The sequence below is a fragment of the Homalodisca vitripennis genome, chromosome 2 (assembly GCF_021130785.1).
Source record: "Homalodisca vitripennis isolate AUS2020 chromosome 2, UT_GWSS_2.1, whole genome shotgun sequence".
Lineage (NCBI taxonomy): Eukaryota > Metazoa > Arthropoda > Insecta > Hemiptera > Cicadellidae > Homalodisca > Homalodisca vitripennis.
Window position 1 is genome coordinate 195,778,733 of NC_060208.1, and position 22,840 is coordinate 195,801,572.

The 22,840-nt window shown below is 34.6% G+C and overlaps 1 protein-coding gene across 2 annotated transcripts in view; it reads right to left on the reverse strand.

Moving 5' to 3' along the window:
* Positions 1–1,093: 1,093 nt before the first annotated feature.
* The window catches only part of LOC124355234, a 42,726-nt gene continuing 20,979 nt past the window's right edge, over positions 1,094–22,840 (reverse strand). Inside the window, exons 4-8 of one of the 2 annotated variants that reach the window (XM_046806275.1) lie at positions 18,731–18,764; positions 9,093–9,176; positions 7,588–7,704; positions 5,144–5,306; positions 1,094–1,451 (exon numbers count right to left, since the gene is read on the reverse strand). In XM_046806275.1, the coding sequence (XP_046662231.1) occupies positions 1,129–1,451; positions 5,144–5,306; positions 7,588–7,704; positions 9,093–9,176; positions 18,731–18,764 (721 nt within the window). In that variant the 3' untranslated portion in view covers positions 1,094–1,128. Of the gene's footprint in view, positions 1,455–5,143; positions 5,307–7,587; positions 7,705–9,092; positions 9,177–18,730; positions 18,765–22,840 lie in introns of both variants that reach the window. The other variant, XM_046806273.1, reaches the window with a different exon arrangement.

The following is a 22,840-nucleotide window of genomic DNA, read 5'->3' on the forward strand; positions in this document are numbered from 1 at the left end:
CGGTTCTTTAAATTCCCGACTTATTCCCGATCGGGTGGTCACCCTGAAAATAATAACATCGAAGTAAATTACAATGACCATAAATATACACTTTTTAACATATTTTATTGATTGTGGCAACAATGGAGACTCAACATTGGCGTCGGAAATAAAATTCGCTCGAGCCAGAAGTGCTCACACAGGTGCAAAACTACGAAATTGCGTTCGAAGCCTCGGGTAACTGTTAAGTTTATTATAGTAGCACAATACAGATCCCCATCCTCAGATCTAAGTATCTTTTAGGATAGATTGAGCTCAATAACAGATCATTTTAGCAAAACATTATTGTATAACACTGTTGCTGGAGACCTGAACATTGATGTCCTAAAAAAGGACAAGTACAAGGCCTTTAAAGGACTGTTAAAAAACCATAATATGAGGTATTTAGTCTACTTCCCAACAAGAATAACATAATTTTCTAAAACTGGTGTATTGAGTTTGTTAACAAATTTACCTATGAGACCAATGTAAAAATATTTGCTAACGTTCAGCAGCCAAATCCCATGGAGTGACACGTACTATCCTCTAACTCAATGTTCCTCATATATAAACCAAACGTCATGCAAAATTTCTAGTCTATTGGTCAGTTCATTTTCGAGATATCTTGCGGACGGACAGACAGATAGAAATAAAACTTCTCCAGCCCCACAAGGCTTGCTAAATAAATAAATAAATATATATATATATATATCTCTGAACGGGGGTGGTTCAGAGCTCTGGGGGTCAGTTTGATGAAATTATACAGACATTTTTGGTAAGTACTACTGCAAGGACAATTCAAATAGGCTGATTTTGTATACAGAATCCAGAATCCATCTAAAACATTGGAACATTGTTTAAGAATTTTAATAATTTATTTTAGACAGTATGTTACATGTCAATTTGGTTGTCTCCTTTTAAAATATTCTGTTCATTGTTTGTAATTTTATTCATTGGATTTAGACACTATTTTTATGTAAATTTAATTGCTTCCAAAAGTGTGTTAGTATTCTCACTTTAAAATATACTTACATAAAAAGTACATATACACAATAGGTATGGATTAATAATTATATAAAGGTGTCTAAAAATGGTTTAATTTAATTCGGTTTAATTAACTAGTTTCTTTAGATCTAAAAACTTAGGATCTAAATCTTGATGAACAATAAAATCTAATAACTCTGTAATTTTTTCTCTGGCAGCTTGTCTTCTGTTTTTAGGAATTTTCTTCAACGATATGACATGTAAAACATCCTGACCATCAGGAAGGCCTGAGGGTTTGTTAAAGAGAGTTTCTGACGTTGTGACTGATGATGGAGAAATTCTTTCAGATGGTTTGTCCACAGGAAGACTCCGTTTTAAGACAATGGTTTCTGTTGTTTCAGGGGCTCCTATACCCTTCTCACCAACTTCAACATTAAAAGAGGGTTCAGCTACTGAAAAATAATAAAATGTTATTTTATTAAATGTAGCCAGATGTAAAGACATAGCAAAAATTGCTCAGTTTAAAATAAACTAGGAGTAACCATTGTTCACATAACAGGCTAAATGAACACAATACATCTTAACCAACCTACTCATAAGTCGTTTATTATTAACAAATATGTGGTAAAAAGTAAGAAAAGTCATATTTTCTATAGGCTACTTGAAAAACATATATATATATATATATTTATTTATTTATTTATTTATATATATATATTTATTTCTATCTCTCATTACAATCCAGTTGTGAGCGCTCCATTGAGGTGAGATGATCGGTGCGCCTGAATTAGCACCCCCTCGCTCCTGACGTCATTTTGACATCACGAAAGGGGGTGCTAAATCAGTGCAGTGACCGTGTCCATGCCCTGAATAAGCACCCCCTTTGAATAGTGGGGGTCCTAATTCAGGGCCTTGACCGAGTCCATGTGCTGATTTAGCACCCCGTGAATCTGGGGGGTGCTAAATCAGCGCCTATACCATGTCCATGTGATGAATAAAACAATAAGCATATAACCACATTGTGATTTTTTAATGGGCATATTTATTGTATTCCTACAATTTCTGATTATCTTTTTAAAAATAAGTGCTTAATAGCCAATTGTAAAAAAAAACACTATGCATCATATATGTTTGTTAAAAAACATATAGACATGTTTAAATACTGTAGACGCTCTAGACATTTAAATACTATTTTATTTTATCAACCTACTCGTATTAACAACTTAAAAAAGAATTATTTATTTGCTTTGAGTTTTACGAATACAAATAAAAACACGGGAAACTATTGTAGTGTTGAATTTCAATTTTTAAAAGGCTAATGAAGATTGGCTTGTAAAGACAAACCAGTTTAAGTAATATAATTTACATAGCACAAACAATTACAATATTATGTAATGTTTAGAAGAATTAGTATTTGCTTCCTCCGCTGTGTTGCTCTTTCGAAAAGTAGTTGTTGCTAGGCCATAATGCCCGTGGAGTTGATTTGCTTCATTAGTGTCCATATAAGTTGAGTTAACTACAGTGAAAAAAAAAGAAAATCTGTAAAAAATCACGTTAAAAGACGTAACAATAAATATATAACAATATTTTCTAAAGCAAACTTTATGTATATATATGTATGTATATAACTCTCTCAATTGTAGCTTGCTGTAAAAAGTGTACATCTGCTTTAAAATTATAACCTTTGCATCATTGTACTGAACTAATTTGGTCCTGTACAATGAAACACTTGCTCGATTTCTTCCTGCGTTTTTTATACAAAATTGCATCAAATAAGTACTCTAGACATAAATTCCGTATGAATATACGAATAAAACCTGAACGAAATGAAACATAACTAAAATAAAAATATATATACACATGACACGGGGTAGTAAGTAAGCAATACAATGGACAAACTTTCAACCAATGACAGGTCACCAAACTCAACCCTTGAGAACGAATGGACTTGAACAGGATGTTTCCTAGAAAACTGTGACTGAAGAATTTCGGTATCAAGTACAAATTTTAAAAACTCAACCAGTTTGGAAATTTATAAACATTAAACAAAATTACTTTGTGTTAATTATTTAATTTTAATAATTTTGTAGTGATAAATATCGGTGCATTCTTAAAATTTATAATAATTGTAGTTTTTAAAACTTAACTATTCTATAATTAATTATTCGTGAGTTCTTAAGCATCATCAATCTCTACCTCTACGGGACGCACAATATACTTAGGTCCATTTATTTTTTTAGATACAGTAGTTACATATTTAAACGTTGATAAGGAATTGTAATGTTTCCAAAGAGACATACCATAACATAGTCCTTGATGATCAACAATTAGAGATTTTAAAGCAGTATTTTTCTCTTTTTGGGTTAGAGATAACGAGAAACTTTTTCACTATTGAACTCTAAAAAAATAAGTGTAAAATAATTTGTTACAAGACAATATTCTCATTTAAAATAATTAATCTAAATCCAAAATAGCCATCAGAACTAGTAATTGTCCAAACTGATTGTGTCTTTATACTTTAAACATATACTGCAAACTTTTGGGTAATTCCAAGTTGGTAATTCATATTTTTCAATTATACAATACTTTATGGACAAACGGTATAAATCAGTGTATGTTGCATTGGGGAGGAGTGGTGCAAACACTATACTCACTTCTATCTACTCTGAGTGATCTGTTCGTGCCGAGTGATAATTATTGCGATGATATTTTATAAATAGTTTGTGATTACCGTGGTGACGGACAAGTGCGAGCATTCTTAATTAATGCATTGAGTTTTTGTATCTGTATGTGGTGCGGATGTATGCACTCGAGCGCTAAGGCGTGCGTGCGTGAGTGTTTGTTTTGCTTTGCGTGCGTGCATGTGTGTGTTTTTTCCTTGTGAAGGAATGCATTAATTTCGATATAGGGTAGGTTCCAGAAATTGACAACAATAAAATGATTACTTTCTGTCTATCTTTTTCTTTTTCTATTCTTTTCCTTTTTTATAGCTCTTAAAATAATGTTTCTTGCGCACTCTTTAAGCTCATCCCGTATGTTGTCTTACATATATAGCCATATAACTTCATATAATAGAATTTGTTGCACCTTTGTCATGTAGTTTCATTATCATAACTAATTACATTATTACTTTTTACACTGCTTGAATGTAGTTAATATGCATCCAAACAGAGTATGTTACAATTAGTTATTTTTTGTTATCTTTGAATCATACAATTTTAATTTTGTTCTAAAATTTACATTGTATATTAGTACTATTTGTGATTGCAAACTCGAGTGAAGATGGACTCGGTTCTCACACACAGGCTTTTGCCTATGTGGGTACCTTCTCGTGTAGGAAAATCCTATTCACTTTTAACTCACATTGTACAAGAAAGCCCCACAGAACACAGAAAATATATCCTGAGCTTAGGCTCAGTGTAAACATCTTACCAATTTTTACTTGCCAATATTTCTTTCATATATCACATGTTTATTATGTCAGAAATTTAAATACTTACAATGACCATGGAATTAGAAAAATTTACATTCAAACCAGCTTCCCAGAACTAAGTAGGGTCTTAAATTATTACTTACACAAAATAAATAATTTAATTACTAATTAATAATTCATTTGGTAAAGCCGGTGGTCAAGAAGTCTAGATTTACATCTTAGGATCTAAGTTAGCGATAGCAGAAGTTCAAAACTTGTCTGTGACTGTAACACTATTTACCATTACCATCGATCTGTAGTATATTGACTCTCCCCCTTAATATGTTTGATAAGATCCTTGCACAGGCCAATGGCCTATGAGAATGATCAGAATAAGACTACAAGAGGATCAACCTTTCATCTATATACAAAAATTAGAAAGAATGTAAGAAGAGTACATGACAGGTAGGTGTGAAGTACGCAATAATGAAGGTTACATTTTTTATATTACCTCCATTAGGGACATCATACTGAAGCCAAAACGAAAAGTGATGTTCCTAGCATTTCTCAGATAAATTGTAGAAATATTAAGAAAACAGGATGAATTCCATAACCTACTTTTTTAATTCAGTTAAAAAATATGATAAGGGAGTGTTTACTTTATGTACACTTAGTTTATATACCCAAATTAGCTATTTCAGTTATGTGGAAAATAAAAAATTCACTTACAATCATGGTGTCTCAATCTGCAAAGGTCTAAATCACTTGTTGAGTTGTGAGATCTCTCTAGTGTGATAACTGAATGATTCTCTATAGGTTCAGAAGATGTTACAGAACCGCTGACATCCAACACTTGGGTCACATCTTTACTGCTTTCAGATTTAATTTCTACCTGGGAAAACATATCAGTAAACACACTATTACATACTGCTTTATACTGGTAGCATTTTACTGCATAGACATATTATCTTCAACAGTCTAAGCTAATCAACATTTCAAAATGTAAATTTCAACTGAAAGGCATGGAAACACAACAGTAATTCATATTTGAGTGTAATACTATAAATATTACAAAATAAGTGTCAATTTGCAGTAAACTCAATGAATTTCTTACAACTGTATACCACTGCTTGTTTTCGTCACATAACACAACCCCAGTAATACAGGGTCATCGAAAAATAATGCCTAGATTTTAAATAACTGTCATAAAAAAACTATTAAAGGTAATTTAAAGGTTGTAGTCTTAAAATGTGCGGAAAGAAATAAATTTTTTTTTCATACCTTAGTATGTTTCAATGTGAGCACCGTTCGTTGCCCTGCAGATATCAAGTCTGTAGTCAACTTCCTGCCACGTGCGTCCAATCATATCTGGCGTAACAGTTAAGATTGCGGAAGAAATTCGCTCCCGAAGATGGTCCAAATCCCGAATCTTTTCTGCCTAAACTATATTTTTTATGTACCCCCAGAAAAAGAAATCCAAAGGGGTAAGATCAGGACTTCTAGGAGGCCATGAAATGGGGGCTGCTCTACCAATCCAACCGTTTGGGAAGCGTGCGTTTAGTGCAGCGCGTACCTCGCGATGGTAGTGAGATGGAGCCCCATCTTGCATAAAAATGATTCGCTGTCCAGTCTGTTGTTCGATATCGTCTAATTGGGGGTACACAAACAGTTCAAGCATGTCCAGGTAAACTAGGCCTGTAATGGTTTTTTTCTACAAAAAAGAAAGGTCCAATAACTTTGTCATGAAATAACGCGCACCACACATTGAGTTTGGGAGAATCACGCACATACTCGTGGATTTCGTTTGGCTGTTGCGATCCCCATACACGGCAATTGTGACGATTTACACATACATTTATGTGAAACGTAGCTTCATCACTAAACAACACTCTCTATAGAAAATTTGGATTATCATCAATTTCATTTAACATAAAACTTGCAAATTCAGTTCGTTTAGGGCGGTCGGTAGGTTTTATTTGCTGTTTTATCTGAATTTTATACGCATGAAGTCTTAGCCGTTTGTGCAGTACATTTTGTATTGTTGTTTTTGGAATGTTTAGTTGAAGACTTCGTCGAGCAATGGATTTTTTTGGGCTCCTAACACAAGATTGCCGGATACGCTCAACATTCTCTTCTGATGTTCTTGGTCGGCCTGGTCTAGATTCTGTGGCCGGCTGACCTTGACGATTGCGCAGCTTGTCTGCGTATCACAAAGACAGGGAAACACAATCAGACGAACTAAAAACAAAACTTGCGTTCACCAGTTATCGTCCAGTGAAAGAATTACTCATTTAACATGAAAGGTTTTGATATTATAATTTTATTAAATCTAGGCATTATTTTTCGATGACACTGTATTGTGTTACCTAATCAAATCTACAGCAAATGCTTAAATAGCGAAATATAAGTGGTCCATTTTTTAGGATTGGTAACCAAAGCGGCCTGATTTTGACTGATTGGTTGTTCTGCAAATTTTATGTATGAAGCCTCGATGAATTTCCTTGAAAAAAACAAGGGTCCCGATGTATTAGGTTGGCCTCATCCCAATTCATACGATGGTCTTTGAACCTAAATTGATGAGCAATTTTTGACTTTTCTGTTCAACCCCTTTCTTGTGTTTTCAAGAACTTGTAAACACAGTTTTTGGAATCCTGTATACTATTTTTTTGTTTTGTTATTAAAAAAAAGAAATTTAGGAGTGTGCATACATATTTTTAATTTGTAAATTACAGTAAAAGGACTTTTTTGACAAAGTGTAGAACTCTAGAGTTTATTTTCATTACAATTATTATGCGTACATGTTCATCTGAATTCAAATGTTGGTCCACCAATAAGCCTAGGAAACATGTGACTTTCTTGTTGCATGCTGTACTGTCGTGTGTTATTATTGGTCCCTTTTAATTTAGCAATTTACCTAGTTTTAAAATGTATAAAACTCGTGTTTTTGTAGATTTGTCATGAGATTGTGATTATTCAGAAATTGCCCAATACTTTCCAAATACAGTATTTAAAAATTTGAACAGACGACACAGGTTAGCTACTTATGGAGAGTCCCTGGAAGGTGTATTGTAGCCAACAGCTGGTTCTGCTCCTGACTCAGGTTTAATGCTTCAAAGCCGAGACATAAATACGGTATTTAAAACTTTAACAGACGCCATAGGTAAGCTACTTACGGGAGATTCACTGGAAGCTGTATTGTAGCTGACAGCTGGTTCTGCTCTTGACTCAGATTTAAAAAGAAAACTTGCCGTTGACTCGTATGCTTCATTGTACTCTGCTTCTAGTTTTACCTGGGACAAACAAGATATATTACTGCACATATATTAAGATCTTTACAGCTTATTGATGATAATGATAAATCATCAGCAGAATACATGTCAATAACGCATCATCTCAGGCTGTTCTCTAAAAGACATGCCCATGCTCCATTGATCATCTAGTTCATGTTTTTGAGCAACAAGGGAAAATGGTCGCGGAAGAAAGGAATAAACATTTCGGAACTGTTGTCTCTGCTCCAACTAAGTCAAATATTATAAATGAATATGTAACGAGCCACAACAAAGGCACTTCTTGGACGAGCAAGAAGATTCTGAGGGAGAAGAAGCTGCACTTTGTTGGATTCATTAATGGTAAGGTCAAAAGGAGGGAGACGAGGTGGTCAGAGTGACATTGTTGGAGGATTTAGACCTATGGTTACCACTCAAAACCTCATCAAATTCCCGGTTTTACTCCGGTTCACATGGTAAAAAATTTACAATTCTCTAGTCCATACTCTTTGAAAAGAAGTCCTCTTACAGTAGTTTCACTATACATCTTGCAAACTTCTTCATGTGTCAGGCGTCTGTGCCTCGAGGAGCTGATACCTACTCATACTTCACCAGAGGCACAACTAACTACAGCTCTGCTAAGTAGAGCCAAATGAAGTTTACAATCAACCTACCAGAGGAACTCAAGACAACTCATAATCTCAAGAACACGATAAAGGCAATAACCAGATGGCTATAAGACCACCTCTTCTACAACATCAAAGAGCTCATTAGATGGAGGGCTTAGACAGAAGAGTCAAACCCACTGTACATCAGTGTTATACACACATACAAATATAATTCTATACTATGTATTGGAACACTTTCTAAACTTGATTTTCATAAAATAAAGAGTTTTCTGATTTCTGAATATTTTTAGATAGTTTGTGTATGTTTACTAATGAAACATGACACATTACAATGATGCTAGAAATAGTAATAAGCTTGAAGGTTATTTTTGACGATGGAAGGATTGTGAAACCTAGTAAAACGTAGTGTTACTGATTTCTTGTTTCACTGAACGATGGCAAATGTCCGGAAAAATCTTGTTTCCTTCAATAAGCTTGAATTACCAAAGTATAGGTTAACAAGAACCATGAATTACCATCTAGGCTTAAAAATGTATAATAATCTACCTGCTTCATCGCAAAATCTGACAGAGAAAACATTTGTTACATGACTGGCTATCTAGAAATCTTATAAATTGAACATAACATGACAAGAGTATCCATTGCAATGCATGTAACATGCTGAAGGATAAATGAAATGTCTTTATTTTCTTTACTGAATAGTTAATGTGAAGGTGACAATTATAATTATATGTACAATACAAAACTTTGTTTAATGAATAATTTATAAATATTTAATCTTACCTCCTGAAAATTTTCGTTGCAGTACACAGTTTCAAAAGAAAATTCCTTTTCTTCTTCTATTTTGACACAAGCACTTGTACTTTTCTGAAAAAATGTTTTTGTAAAAAAGTTAGTGTTACATAAAACGTACTTTCTATAAAATAGGTTTAATCATATGTACAATTAAAAATATATTATAGTGATATTATTGGCAGTCTACTTTAGTCACTTGTCACTGATGTACTAGGTCTGACAAAAGTATAGAAACACCCTTGTATCTATTTAACAGCATTAATCAATCAATTTAAACTCAGCAGGGTCTTAAGACTCTTTCCCTCATTAATAACAATCTTAATAGTATATAAAAATGTACTTTTTATGACTTTTTGCAATATCAGGACTTTTTTATAAATGGTGTATTTGGGGAATTACTCCAATATTTCTTATGGAAAGCTCCATCAAGTGACACTCCATTTTAAAGTGTTAAAAGTATATTAATAGTGAAACCTAGAGGCCTCTATGTTATTCTATAAGAAAATAGAACCTGTAATTGAAAACAACGTGGCTGACTGACTACAGTTTTAGTGAAGTGACGTCAGGGAAAATTGTGTTATAGGTAGGTGTTAATAAAACAACAAATATTACTTAACTTGTGCACAAAGCTTACCTGGAGCAACAGTAAGTCCACTCACTAATAAAAATTCATCAAAAGACCAATATTTAAAATATAAACTTTAAAGAACAATATCCATGAATGAACAGCTGACCTACTTCATTATGGCAGCAAATTAAACCTATTTATAAAACTGGCAAATATTTGAACTATCAAGCAAAAGCTCTTAAATGAAGGTCAAGCATATGAAGTCACAACATTTAGACACACAGTACATCCAACAAATAATTTTCCATTAGTACAGCTGGCAGCCATACGGCAGACGATATAAGTGTGACAGACAGACAGGAACATTAACCACCACCTGCTGACACTGCACCACTGACCTCTGACACACAGCTGTACTGCTAGCAGTATACTTGCTTTTAGTATACTACATATTTACATGGCTATTGGTTACCTTATATCAATGTAATACTGACATGATGGTTCACAATTGGACAAAATTCAAATTTTAAAATATAATTAATAATTAAAGTTATTGAGTTAAACAACTTAACTCGTTTAAACAAAAGTCAAATCAGTGTCACATCACAAATATTGCCTTAAAACTAAATCCTGAAAACAACACTCACTTTAGCTGCTGGAGTAGGAAGTGTCCTGCTAGTTGAAAACGGAAGGTTAAAAGAAGAACTAAATAATATGGCACTTAAAAATGCTCACCTAGCATAATAGATCGCAAACTTAAAAAATTTTGGTGAAACTAAATTTGTAATAAAAATTGAAGAACTTCATCTGCACAAACCTAAACGAGGAACAAATAACTTCAATTTTAATTCATGCTGGAATTTCTGACCATACTCCCCAACTATGTGAAATTAAGCATTAATTAAAATTATCTCCTCAGACAAGTGCAATATGCAGAATACTAAACCAGAAAAACCTTAATATACTCAAGACCCAGTTGGAACAAGAAGAATAGGAAAACGTTTATCATGCTGACTCAGTAGAAACTGCCTACAACAATTTCCTATCAACTATTGTTATGACTATGAATGCAGTATGCCCCCGGAGGACCGTAAGACCAAGGAAGAGAAAAACGCCAATATATGCTGATGAAGAGGCAAAACATTTAAAAAGGACCTATCTACAATGTCTAGAAAGGTACGAGCCTTTCAGGAAAACAAGCAGATAAAATTGAAATGAACAAAACAAAGAAAGACAAAAACAAAGTCTCTTGTTCAAGGACACTTTCCATCTGCTCTCAAACAAAGTAAAGTATATCCTAAGTTTAAAAGCGGGAGCCATACAGAAGCGATCAATTATAGACCTATATCTTTGCTTCCAACCTTTTCTAAAATCATAGAGAAAATAGTCTTGAAAAGATTAATGAGTCACTGCGAATTACATAACCTTTTAACAGAAGACCAACATAGGTTCTTGAAAGGGAGGTCCACAACAGCCATTATTCGACTTGCCAAATTAATTATTGACAATCTGGAAGGAAAAAATATGGTCACAAGCATTGTGCTGGACTTTAGTAAAGCTTTTGACTGTCTGGGGCATGAATTAATCCTCTGCAAACTTGAAAAGTTAGGAGTTAAAGGTCAAACAATGGTTCAGAAGTTATCTGAAGGGAAGAAGCTAGACTGTTGAGATCCAACATACTCAAAAAGGCTTCTTACAAACAACAAGATCAGACCCTCTGCCTATTAACAGAGGTGTACCCCAGGGTTCTGTCCTGGGACCAGTTCTTTTTATCCTCCTGACAAATGACACATCACAGTACTTAGGCAGACACTGTACTCCTCTGATGTACGCAGATGACACAACACTCTTAGTGTCTGAAATATCATCCAACAACTTGGCTGTTAATTCCTACATTGCACTAAATATGGCTTACAAATATTGTCATGAAAATGACTTAGTAGTCAACAAAGCAAAAGCTAAACAATTAGCTTTTGGGAGAAGGCAAGAAAACACTCCAGGATTACATAATGTATCAATGGAAAGCCAGACGAAATTCCTTGGAATTACTAGAGATAACAATCTAACCTGGAACAATAATATTGACCAACTCTCCAAGAAATTGAACTCGTGCTTAAACATCTTAAAAAGGATAATGCAAGTCAGTGATACTGTGACAACAAGAACCGTCTACTACGCATTATTTGAGTCCCATCTAAGATACAGTATAGTAATCTGGGGGGGTACGACAGCAAGAAACTTTCAAAAAATCTTACTACTACAAAAAAGAGCACTCAGGATAATGTCCAACCTCGGTCCAAGAGAGAGCTGTAGGAGTGCATTCCCTCACCAGTGTGTGATTAGTCATCGACCACGCAGACAGAGAACAACTACTACGAGGCCACGACAGTCACTCGTACAATACCTGCTATGCATCAAACTTCCACCTTCCACTGCACCATACTGTACTTTTTGAGAAGAAACCTTCTTACGCAGGCAGGAAACTTTTTAACCTTCTTCCTGAAGAACTCAAAGCACTGCAAGGAAAAGGACTGAAGTCAGCCTTGACACGATGGCTTACAGAACGGCCATTTTACTCGTTGGATGAGTTCTTAAACTCCAGTTCTCCTCCAGCAGTGAAGAAGAAAATTGACATTAATAATTGGCGTTAACTTGACTGTAAAACCTATCCATTAGAAGATTTAAACTTATATATAAGAACTACTTATTTAACAGATGTAACTGTTAACAAATTGAAAATCTTAATGTATTCTGATCTCTAAGATTAAGAATAAAGAATTTTGTCTATTGTCTATTTGAAATGTACACTTTTTACACCCTACTAAGATATATTAAATATTGTTTTCCAGGCTAAAGCATTCCTTATAGGCATTCCCACAGTTTTGCCTAATCAAACATTTCAAATCAGAGCCATTTCCTTATCAGCTACAACACCACTGAGCTATGAAACAGGGGATCAATAAGCAAATCATAAGCAAATTTTTAGAGAATATAAACTGTTTTATTTTAAACTTAGAAGACATAAAAAACCCCTCTAGAACAACACGTTTATCATATTCAACAGTCGAGAGTAACCAATTAGTATACATTTTGTCTTGTCTGGGTTTAGTCTCAAGCCATGTTTTTAGTCCATTCTACTATCCGTTTTATTTCTAAGTTCATACTGGACACAGTATAGTGTAAGTCAGCAACACTACAGTGTGAATAAATTTGTAAATCATCTGCTGCGAAACTTACAGTAAGTAAAAGTTGAAGTTATATCGTTTACGTAAATTGAAACTAACAGAGGCCCCAGAATAGAACCCTGAGGCACCCCAGAAGACACCGGTTTCCAATCTGATTCATTGCCGTTAACACAAACACACTGCTGCCTTCCAGATAAGTATGATCCCATCCAAGTAAGAACATTATCAAAAAATCCTAGGTGGTAGAGTTTTGCTATCAAAATTTCATAGTTAACTGTATTGAATGCTTTAGAAAAATCAAATAATGTTAGAATAGTGCATTACCTTTTATCCTGCATGTCTTATATCGTCTGTAACACGCAATAACGCTGTTTCGGTACTGTGGAATGCACGGAAACCAGACTGATAAGGAGTTGGAATGTTATTTGCGTGTAAGAATGAAGATATTTGAGAATGAACAATTCTTTCATAGCCCTTAGACATAGCAGGCAAGATACTAATCGGGCGGAAATCTTGAGGTTGAGTAAACGTTGGGATCTTATTGAGAGGAGGAATTGTGGTACACTTCCACTTATAAGGATAAATATGAGTTCTTATAGACCTGTTGAAAATTGACGTGAGTATTAGGAAGAGAACGAAAAGAAGCTTTTTAACTAAGAAAATTGATATGTTGTCTGAGCCGATAGCATTAGTGCGGATTCTCCGAATGGCTCATAAAGTGTCTTTTGTAGCACTGGTTGAAACTGAAAATTCGAGTTAGAATGAACTGACTTTTCTGTATTGCTTATATATTGCTTATTGAAGATATGAAAGATGATTTTGCAGGACTGGGTCGCTGTTTTGTGTAGAAAAAGACAGGAAATAGTTGTTTAGCTCATTAAGGGGTATTTCGATTGGAACCGGCGTTGTCTGTTTACCAAATTTTTTTACGTTGTGACATAAACTACTAGACGAATGTTGTCTCTCTGAAAATGAACTATTGATGTACCTTAACCAAGTTTCGTAGATTCTGTTTAACACTATTTCTAAGTCGGCGGCATTGGGTCATGAGGTCTGCATCACCAGTTCTCCTGGCCCTCCGGAAGAGTGCGTCCCTTTGAGCTATCGAACTAAGAATATCCTGGGTTAGCCAAGGAACTGGGCATTTTTGTTCATTCTTTTAGTAACAATGGGTGCGTGTTTGTTAAAAACTCTTAAAACCAGGGAATTAAATTCATTTACTATTAAATCAACACTATCTAGGGATTCAATGACATTCCAGTTTGTATTAATAACATCAGATAGAAAAGCAACTTACTTACATGTTTATGAAATGACAGGAGAACCAACTGACAAGGAAGATATGACAAATAAGAAGAAACTTTATAACTTGAAACTCAGAGACCTCAGAAGAAATGCTGCTGCAGAACATGTTCACAAATCTGACAACAAATCAAAAGCTCTACGGACCATTATCAACTCGGAGAAATCATCAAAGAAGACTTCTGACTCTTTATCAAAAATCAAAATAGAATGAATAATGGAAAGTCATCCCATTTTAATAGCAGAACACCTTAATAAATACTTCTCTCAAATAGCAGATTTAACCCTTAAGAATAATAGGAATCAACTTCAAAATTTAGTTTCAGCTTGCTCCTCAAACATCTACTATCACACTGCTCAACCATTGCTCAACTTTGCATCAACCACGAGGGAAGAGATAATTAAAGTGATTGGCTCGTTTAAATCTAAGCTATCATGTGGTATGGATGAAATACCAGCAAAAGTAGTTAAACACTGTGCACACCAACTAGCCAATCCACTTACAAGCATAATTAATAAATCTTTCAGTACAGGTCAGTTTCCCTCTCTTCTAAAACTTTCAAAAATATACCCTAAACACAAAAAAGGCCCTACAACTAGAGCTGAAAACTATAGACCTATTTCTCAGCTCTCTACTTTCTCCAAGATAGTTGATAAAATTGCACTGTCAAGAATGCTGAAACACTTAGAAGAACAAGATCTTATAACCACAAAACAAAATGGTTTTTTAAAAGGCAATTCAACAACCAGTGCCTTAACAAGCTTAGTCGAATCTATTCTGGATGAGTTAGAAGAAAATAATCATGTTGCAGCTGTGTTATTGGAGTAAAGCTTTTGACTGCTTGGGACATGATTTGATTATGGAAAAACTCACATCCCTGGGCTTTAAAGGAAGATCTAAAATCTGGATCAAAGACTATCTCAGAATAGGACGTAGTCAGATTTTAGAGATTCAGAACACATCAAATTGCAATAGAACTACATTCAGATCCAAACCAAGACCAATAAATAGAGGAGTCCCTCAGGGCTCAGTATTAGGACTCTTCCTTTTTGTGCTTTTTACGAACGATTGCCCTAATTTCATCAGCAACTGCAATATTGAAACTATTATGTTTGCTGATGACACTACTCTGCTTATAAAAAATATAACAGCAAACGGACTTAACTCTGAAATAACTAAAACAACTTACAAAGCACTCCAGTACTGTCTTCAGAATGACTTGGCAATAAACCCATCCAAAACGACTCAATTAAATTTTAACAGAAAACTTGAACCTATACCCAATATCAATGACATCATAGTGGAGGACAAGTCCAAACTATTAGGTTTAACTATTTAAAAAGATCTATCCTGGAATAAGCATATTCAAATATTGAGTAAAAAGCTTGGATCTGGTATTTTTGCAGCGCGTAGGATAAAATGGACTCAAACAATACTTTGTAAAGCAAGACTCAATTTTGTAATGTACAATTTTACTTTTATAATGAATTGCATTTTAAGCTTGACGCCATGTTATTTATTGAAGAAATTAACAATAAAGAATTCTTTGATTTGATTTGAAGACCGTCCCAGAACCACAAACCGAAGGGATGATCAGTTTTTAAGACTTAGTACTTTGAGAAATCGTGTCGTTACAAGTTCTGATCTACAGGCATTGGCCAGAAATGTTCGTGGTCTCAATATTTCTGCTCAATTCATTCGTCACCGTCTTCGGGAATATAATTTACGAAGTAGGAGACCTACTACAGGTCCGAGACTGACCAGAGATCATCGAAGGGCTCGCCTACAATTTGATCGAGAACATCGGCTTTGCACATTGCAAGATTAGAAGTCATAAGCCCCCTCCTTGTTAGAGATGACTTCATCATCATGCAAGACTATACGCGTCCACACAGTGCTTGGATTGTAACGGACTACCTCCATGAGGTCGGAATCGACACTATGGAGAGGCTAGCCAGAAGTCCCAACTTTAATCCACTAGAGCATGTTTAGAACGAGCTGAAAAGGCGTGTTCACACCCGACAGCCAGCACCTAGCACCATGGCTCAACTGAAAGCCACCGTTACAGAAGAATGAAACAACGTCCCTCAACATCAACTCTAACATTTCATCAAAGGAAAGGGAAGACTTATGCAGGCCGTCATAAATTCGAGAGGGGGAAATACAAGATACTGAGAAAACAGCTCTTCAATTATCCTTGTTGTGAGGTGCTCTTTATGACTTTTTAATTTTGTTTAGAATTTGTGCTTAATTTTGATTTTATAACCTCTCTTACTCGATGATAAAATAATGTATATTATATCCTATGATCTGTATTTTTTTAAACTCCTTATTCATATTTCACATATTTAACTCAAAATTTTAACATAAGCTTTGAATTAACAGTGATTCCCTATAAAAATCTTAAGAAATAAAGAGGTGTGCAATAATTTTGTCCAGGAGTGTATTTTAATGCTCTGCTATCCTATCTACCTATTCCTGTCTGGGTATCTTTTCTTGTTTGCTACCTTGGACCGTTTCTAAACAAGATGATGCTCTATTTCTATAATATCCCTTCAAGACTACTAAGAACCAGCCTTCTACTTATAGACCCACAACCTTCTCTGAGCGACCTGAGGCACAGGTGTTATACACCCCCCCCCCCCCCAACAAAGAGGGGCATCTAAATAAAAACCCTGCAAAGTTTGTTTTGTATATTATCTTACAGCAGTGGGCGAGTTGTAAATGACTGCTGCTAGAAGCAAGACTGTGGTGTCGGCCGTAGCAATGTTTCCCGTGCAAGCCCCAGAATATTGTTAGGGTTTAGTAAATAAATGTGTGATATTTAGTAAACTTTCCCACTTAACAAAGTTAGCCTTAGTACTGTATATATACCGATATGCTATTTTCTTTTTTCCATTAAGAATCTATCACATTCTAAGTCTATAAATAATGAACAATGATCCTCACTATAAGTGCATACATGTGCATGTGTGGTGTGTGTGTGATACTACAGCTATTATATATACAGGGTGTCAATTAAGTCTGGAACCTCTTTTTTAATTTTTAAACCACAATATAAAAAAATACCAAAGTTCACACGTGCTTACTAGTGATAGTAACGCACATATCTGCCCAATTACCGACCAGATAATCCCTTTTAGGGGCAGTCCACAAGGAGTCAGACAAAATTCTTAAATAGCAGCATAGGTCAAGTTTGGTATCAAATTAAAGGTCTTACTTAGCAGAGTACAATACCGCAAACCGGACTTAAAAAGGTGGATTCATTCAGTAGTTATAGCTATTTGAATTTTAAAACAATTGAACAATGCAAATTATTAAGTATTACAAGTAAACACCAATTTTTAAGTACCTGTGATCAAAGTAAGTGTTCAAAATGTTCCCCTACCATCGTCTGGCAATGTCCTAGGCGGTTGTAAAAGCCATCCACTGCATTTTGAAGGTAGTCACGAGGAATAGCTTCTTGGACTATGAGATTTCTTAGGTGCGCCAAATCTCGAGGCTTAGTACGATAAACTTTATCTTTGAGGTATCCCCAAAGAAAAAAATCCAGGGGAGATAAATCAGGGGAACGAGCAGGCCACTCTACTGCAACACGTCTTCCAATCCATCTGTGAAGGAATATTGTATTCAAGTATTCTCTAACAAGGAGAGCAAAGTGTGGTGTGGAGAGCATCTTGTTGGAAATAAATTCTTTGAAATTGTCGACCAAGAGCAGCTTTTAGTGCAGGAATTATCTCATTTTGGAGCATTGCTAGATACGAGTCACCTTTTAAATTACCATTGATAAATAATGGACCCATAATTTGATTTCCTATAATACCTGCCCAAACGTTAAGTTTCTGTGGATGCTGTGTATGACTCAATCTGCCACTTTCACATTCTAACAGTAGTTGTGTTATTGGTAATAATTATTGATTCCTGGCTTCGATTACTACATTGTCAGATGATGGGAGGGGAACATTTTGAACACTTACTTTGATCACAGGTACTTAAAAATTGGTGTTTACTTGTAATACTTAATAATTTACATTGTTCAATTGTTGTAAAATTCAAATAGCTGTAACTACTGAATGAATCCACCTTTTGAAGTCCGGTTTGTGGCATTGTACTCTGCTAAGTAAGACCTTTAATTTGATACCAAACTTGACCTACGCTGCTATTTAAGAATTTTGTCTGACTCCTTGTGGACCGTCCCCCAAAGGGATTATCTGGTCGATAATTGGGCAGATATGTGCGTTACTATCACCAGTAAGCACGTGTGAACTTTGGTATTTTTTTATATTATGGTTAAAAATTAAAAAAAGAGGTTCCAGACTTAATTGACACACCCTGTATATATATATATATATAGCTACTTGGAAACTTGGAAGCAAGTTTTTAATGTCTGCCTGCTTTATACGCTATTTCGGTTATTCAAAATAACCTTGATCCCATTACCTTCGAATAATTGTGTCCCTTGTGTAGATCTAACACTACAAGCTTAGAATTTTGTGGTTTGTTAATGTTTTTTTTTTTATTTTAAAACAATTAACCTAATAATATCATTAAAACTTTATTTACCACTCACCTCATTTTCTCCAGCTGCGATTTTCCAACCAGATCTAAAACGAAATGGGTTGTATATTATAATCAGATAATGCTTTCAGTTTAGTTTCAAATCATTATTGTTTAAACCTTCATTTACAGGGAAAACTGGGCACTCAGGTTTTCAGTTGGAAAGGGAAGGCCTAAGGCAGGCCTATTTTGGTTTATTTCATGCCCATTTGTCTTATGGTTTAATAGTATGGGGTGGTGCTCCCAAGTCAGAAGATATATTTGTTGCACAAAAAAAAGCTATAAGAGTAATTACTGGTTCCCATAGATTAGCCCATTGTAAACAATTATTTATTGAATTAAGAATATTGACTTTACATTCCCTATACATATTTCAGTGTCTCATGTACTTGAGAGCTAATTTAGACAAGGTACATACAAGAAGCTCCATTCATTCCCACAATACTAGATCTGCAAATTTAATTAATTTACCACAAAATAGGCTATTAAAAAGTGAAAGAAATCCCATAGTTATATCAAGCCGATTAATGAATAAGTTACCCGACCCAGTCAAGAATTTAGAAAATGATAAATTTAAAATCTGTATCATAAATTTTTTATTAAAAAATCCGTTTTATAAAGTGGAAGAATTTCTTTCTGAGAGTTGGTCCGAATTGGATTTTAGCCTGACCTGACGCTTTCAAAGAATCTTTTGTCACTTTGTGCTAAACAAATATATGTTTAAGTAAAATAATATCTATTTATTGTAATGTCCAATGTGTTGTTTATTATAATGTTTAAGTTAGGCCTGTTGTAATTTATAAAATGCTATTTTGATTAAAATATTTACTAGTATTGTAATACTATATTGCTGTTATTTATATTATAGGGCCTACTGTAGTCTTAAAATAGTCCATTGGCTTAGGTTATATTTATGTAAACAATGGCTTGTGTGTAGAAATATTAATCTCATAGTTACATGACTTGCCTATGTATTCTATGGAATATCTTGTGGTGAATAAAGATTCTATTCTATTCTATTCACCCTACTACCATGAGAATGATCATGTCAAGAGAGCAGAGAACACCTAACGGGTCTCATCCACGCCTTGCACTTCTACCAACATCTATTCTTTTAACTCTTAAGTTGTTGTTCATGATATTCTCACATCTTGGGAACTTGACCTTGAGCTCCTCCAACTTTCAGAATCAGTAACTCAAGTAACCCTGTCAACTATTCACTCTTCACAACTACAGTTCACAGAAGATTTACTCATCAAAAATGCAAACCTCAAAGCTGAGTAGGTTAAAATGCAGGAAAAAATGAAAAATATTTTTAGACCAATCTGTTGAATCAGATTTCAGATTGATAATATACTAATGAAATGTTTGTATCACCATTATATTTTGATTATCTTGTGTAATTTTTGAATTACACAAGTTACACAGCAAGACGAACAACACCAAACCAAAACCACTCAAAGAGACAAAATGATGCCATGTAAAACAAGTGAAATACTTGAGGATCTTATAATCTCATTAAAGAACTAAGTGCAACTACCGGTACCCACAAAAATATCCAACTTTATTCCTGTTAGATACTCACCACTCAGAATATTTCTGAGATAAGTCCAGATGAGGAGAAAGAGAAGTGAATTTGTTATAGAGATTCATTAAAGAAACAGAAATAAAAATATATATTCTAGATAAAGCAAGCTGGACAAGTTAAATGTACCAAAATACTCAAAACAAAGGAATTAATAATAAAAATTATAAGAAAAAAAACAAAACTCTGGATAAAAAAATACCTAAATTTCACACATGTCACCTTATCGGAGAGCTGGCAATCAGGTGGCTACAAACCAAACGCTGACCTGCTGAACATAGCACTCTCAACGAACGGAAGAATTCCGACCGACCACTGCTTCGTCCTCGTGGTAGGGACCAACGATGTGGCAGCTGGGAGGTAGGTCATTGTCTTCAGGTATCTATAAGAATCAGTAAAACAATGCAGAGTACTATCCAGGATCATTGTCTGAATCCTACAGCAGAAGCATGACCTTCCTCCCAACAGCCACATTCATCATACTTGTGAACAACTTTAACGAAGAGCTATGTTACTGCTAAGAGGGTGTACAGACACTGAACGTCAACTCAATCAGGTAGAGCTTCTCACCTCACAGGGAACGTACCTTCATATGGGGAGCAAGTGCCTGCTGACTATGCGGATTGAGGAAGCATTTTGCAGTGCAAAGAGCATTATAGGGATGAACATAATATTGATGTCTTAAGATGTCCCCCTTAACAAATTTGTGGAGTAAATTAGGTTAATTGTGGGTGTGTTTTGATTACCTAACTCCACATATTCAAGTATGAATTTTTAAAGTTCCAGTGACTTACAAAAAGAGTTATAAGACTTGTTGTGTAGCAAATTATGCAAGTGATAGCATATTAGTGATTCAATACACTAATATTTAAGATATTTATAAATTAGCTTCAAAGGTAACCTGCAACAGTATACAAAAACTAATATAAATGTGTAAGTTTTACATTTTCTTTATTCTCTTAGAACAAGAAGCTGATAAATTGGCCTTTACACAGCTTCTGGAGTAACAGGTATTGTGGATGGGTAAAGTTGGGGACTAGGGGTCACCTCCTGTCAAGATCTACAAGGAAGGATTTTGGGCATTAATCTTAAGTCCTGTCTTGTACAAAAAAGGGAAAGCCAGCTCTTGTACCAGCCTCTCTAGTCAAAGGCAGGCAGGGATGGAACGCCCTTGTCTAGGCTAGCAACAACCCTTAACATTTAGGGAGCACCACCAACTCCAAAAGTCATCTACCGCAGTATATCGACATTTGCAGTTAGTGATATGCTGCTGTTGGGCATCCATAAAGTTGCCCAGATTTAAGTTATACATATATTTTTGCTGCACCCAGTATAGGTTTAACTGAAAGGTATAAACCAGCCAGAAGTAAACCCTCCTGAGGATAAAGCTTTACACTTTTAACTGACTAGACCTTGTAGTGCTAAGTGGCTCAATTGGCAGAGTCATTGCCTTGTGACAGTGCAATTATTGAAGTGCAACGTTATTTGGAGGAAAGAGTGATGGATAAGAAAGAAGATCCTTTGAGGTGGTGGGCAGTTAAATATCATGCCTACCTCAACTTTGTACAAAAACACTTTCCCATGGTATCAATGTCTGTTCCTTGCGAGTGAATTTTTTCCAAAACTGAATGGACCAGACTCATAATTTTGTAAAGGTATTACATTTTTGTAAAGTAATAAATTTTGTGCAATGACAGTCTAAAACTGTTGTAAAATTGCATAATAATTACAAGTTTATAATAACATACAATAGTAATAGTAATTAATAGATATTGTGCCATGATTCAAAACACTTTTGGGCTGCAGTATAATAAGCGATCATCATATCAACCAAACCATTCTAGTTTAACTAATAATTAAATGATTACTTTTATAGATATAAAATATAGCTAAACTATACTATAATATCAAATTCTTATAATAGTGTAATTTGGTTCTTACATTGGTTTGTTATTGTTACTTGTTTTATAGTTTAACCAATAATACAATAATTGAATTGATGTGGTGGCCGCTTATCATACTAGAGTCCACTTTTGTAATATTGTTTTTTTTTATAATTGTAAAAAATACCTTTCAATGGACCATAGACTTATAATTCTGTAACACATTTTGTGCAATGTCATTTTAAAACTTTTGTGATATTGTTTTTATTGAATATTAATTGAAATTTTTTAATAGCATATTCTTAAACCTAATATGATGTGTTTTATTTGACCATTACTGGTCAAGTTCTACATCACTAACATTTTATTTCGTAAATTTAAATTTCAAAGTGTATTTAACCCTTTTAGTGCTATAGCGTCTACGTCGTAGACGCTGCGTTTATGTCGAAAAGTGCTAGCGTCTACGTCGTAGACGCAGCGTATTTTTATATATATATTGGTTCAGTTTATGCAAGTTACTGGCTGCAAACGATGACAGTTCATCCAAAAGCCATAGAGTAACGATATTTGTATATTTATTTGCCGACGACCAGCTGTTTATACGTCATTGGCGTGAAATAAAAAGGTCAGTTCGGATGTTTACGTTGCGAGCGAA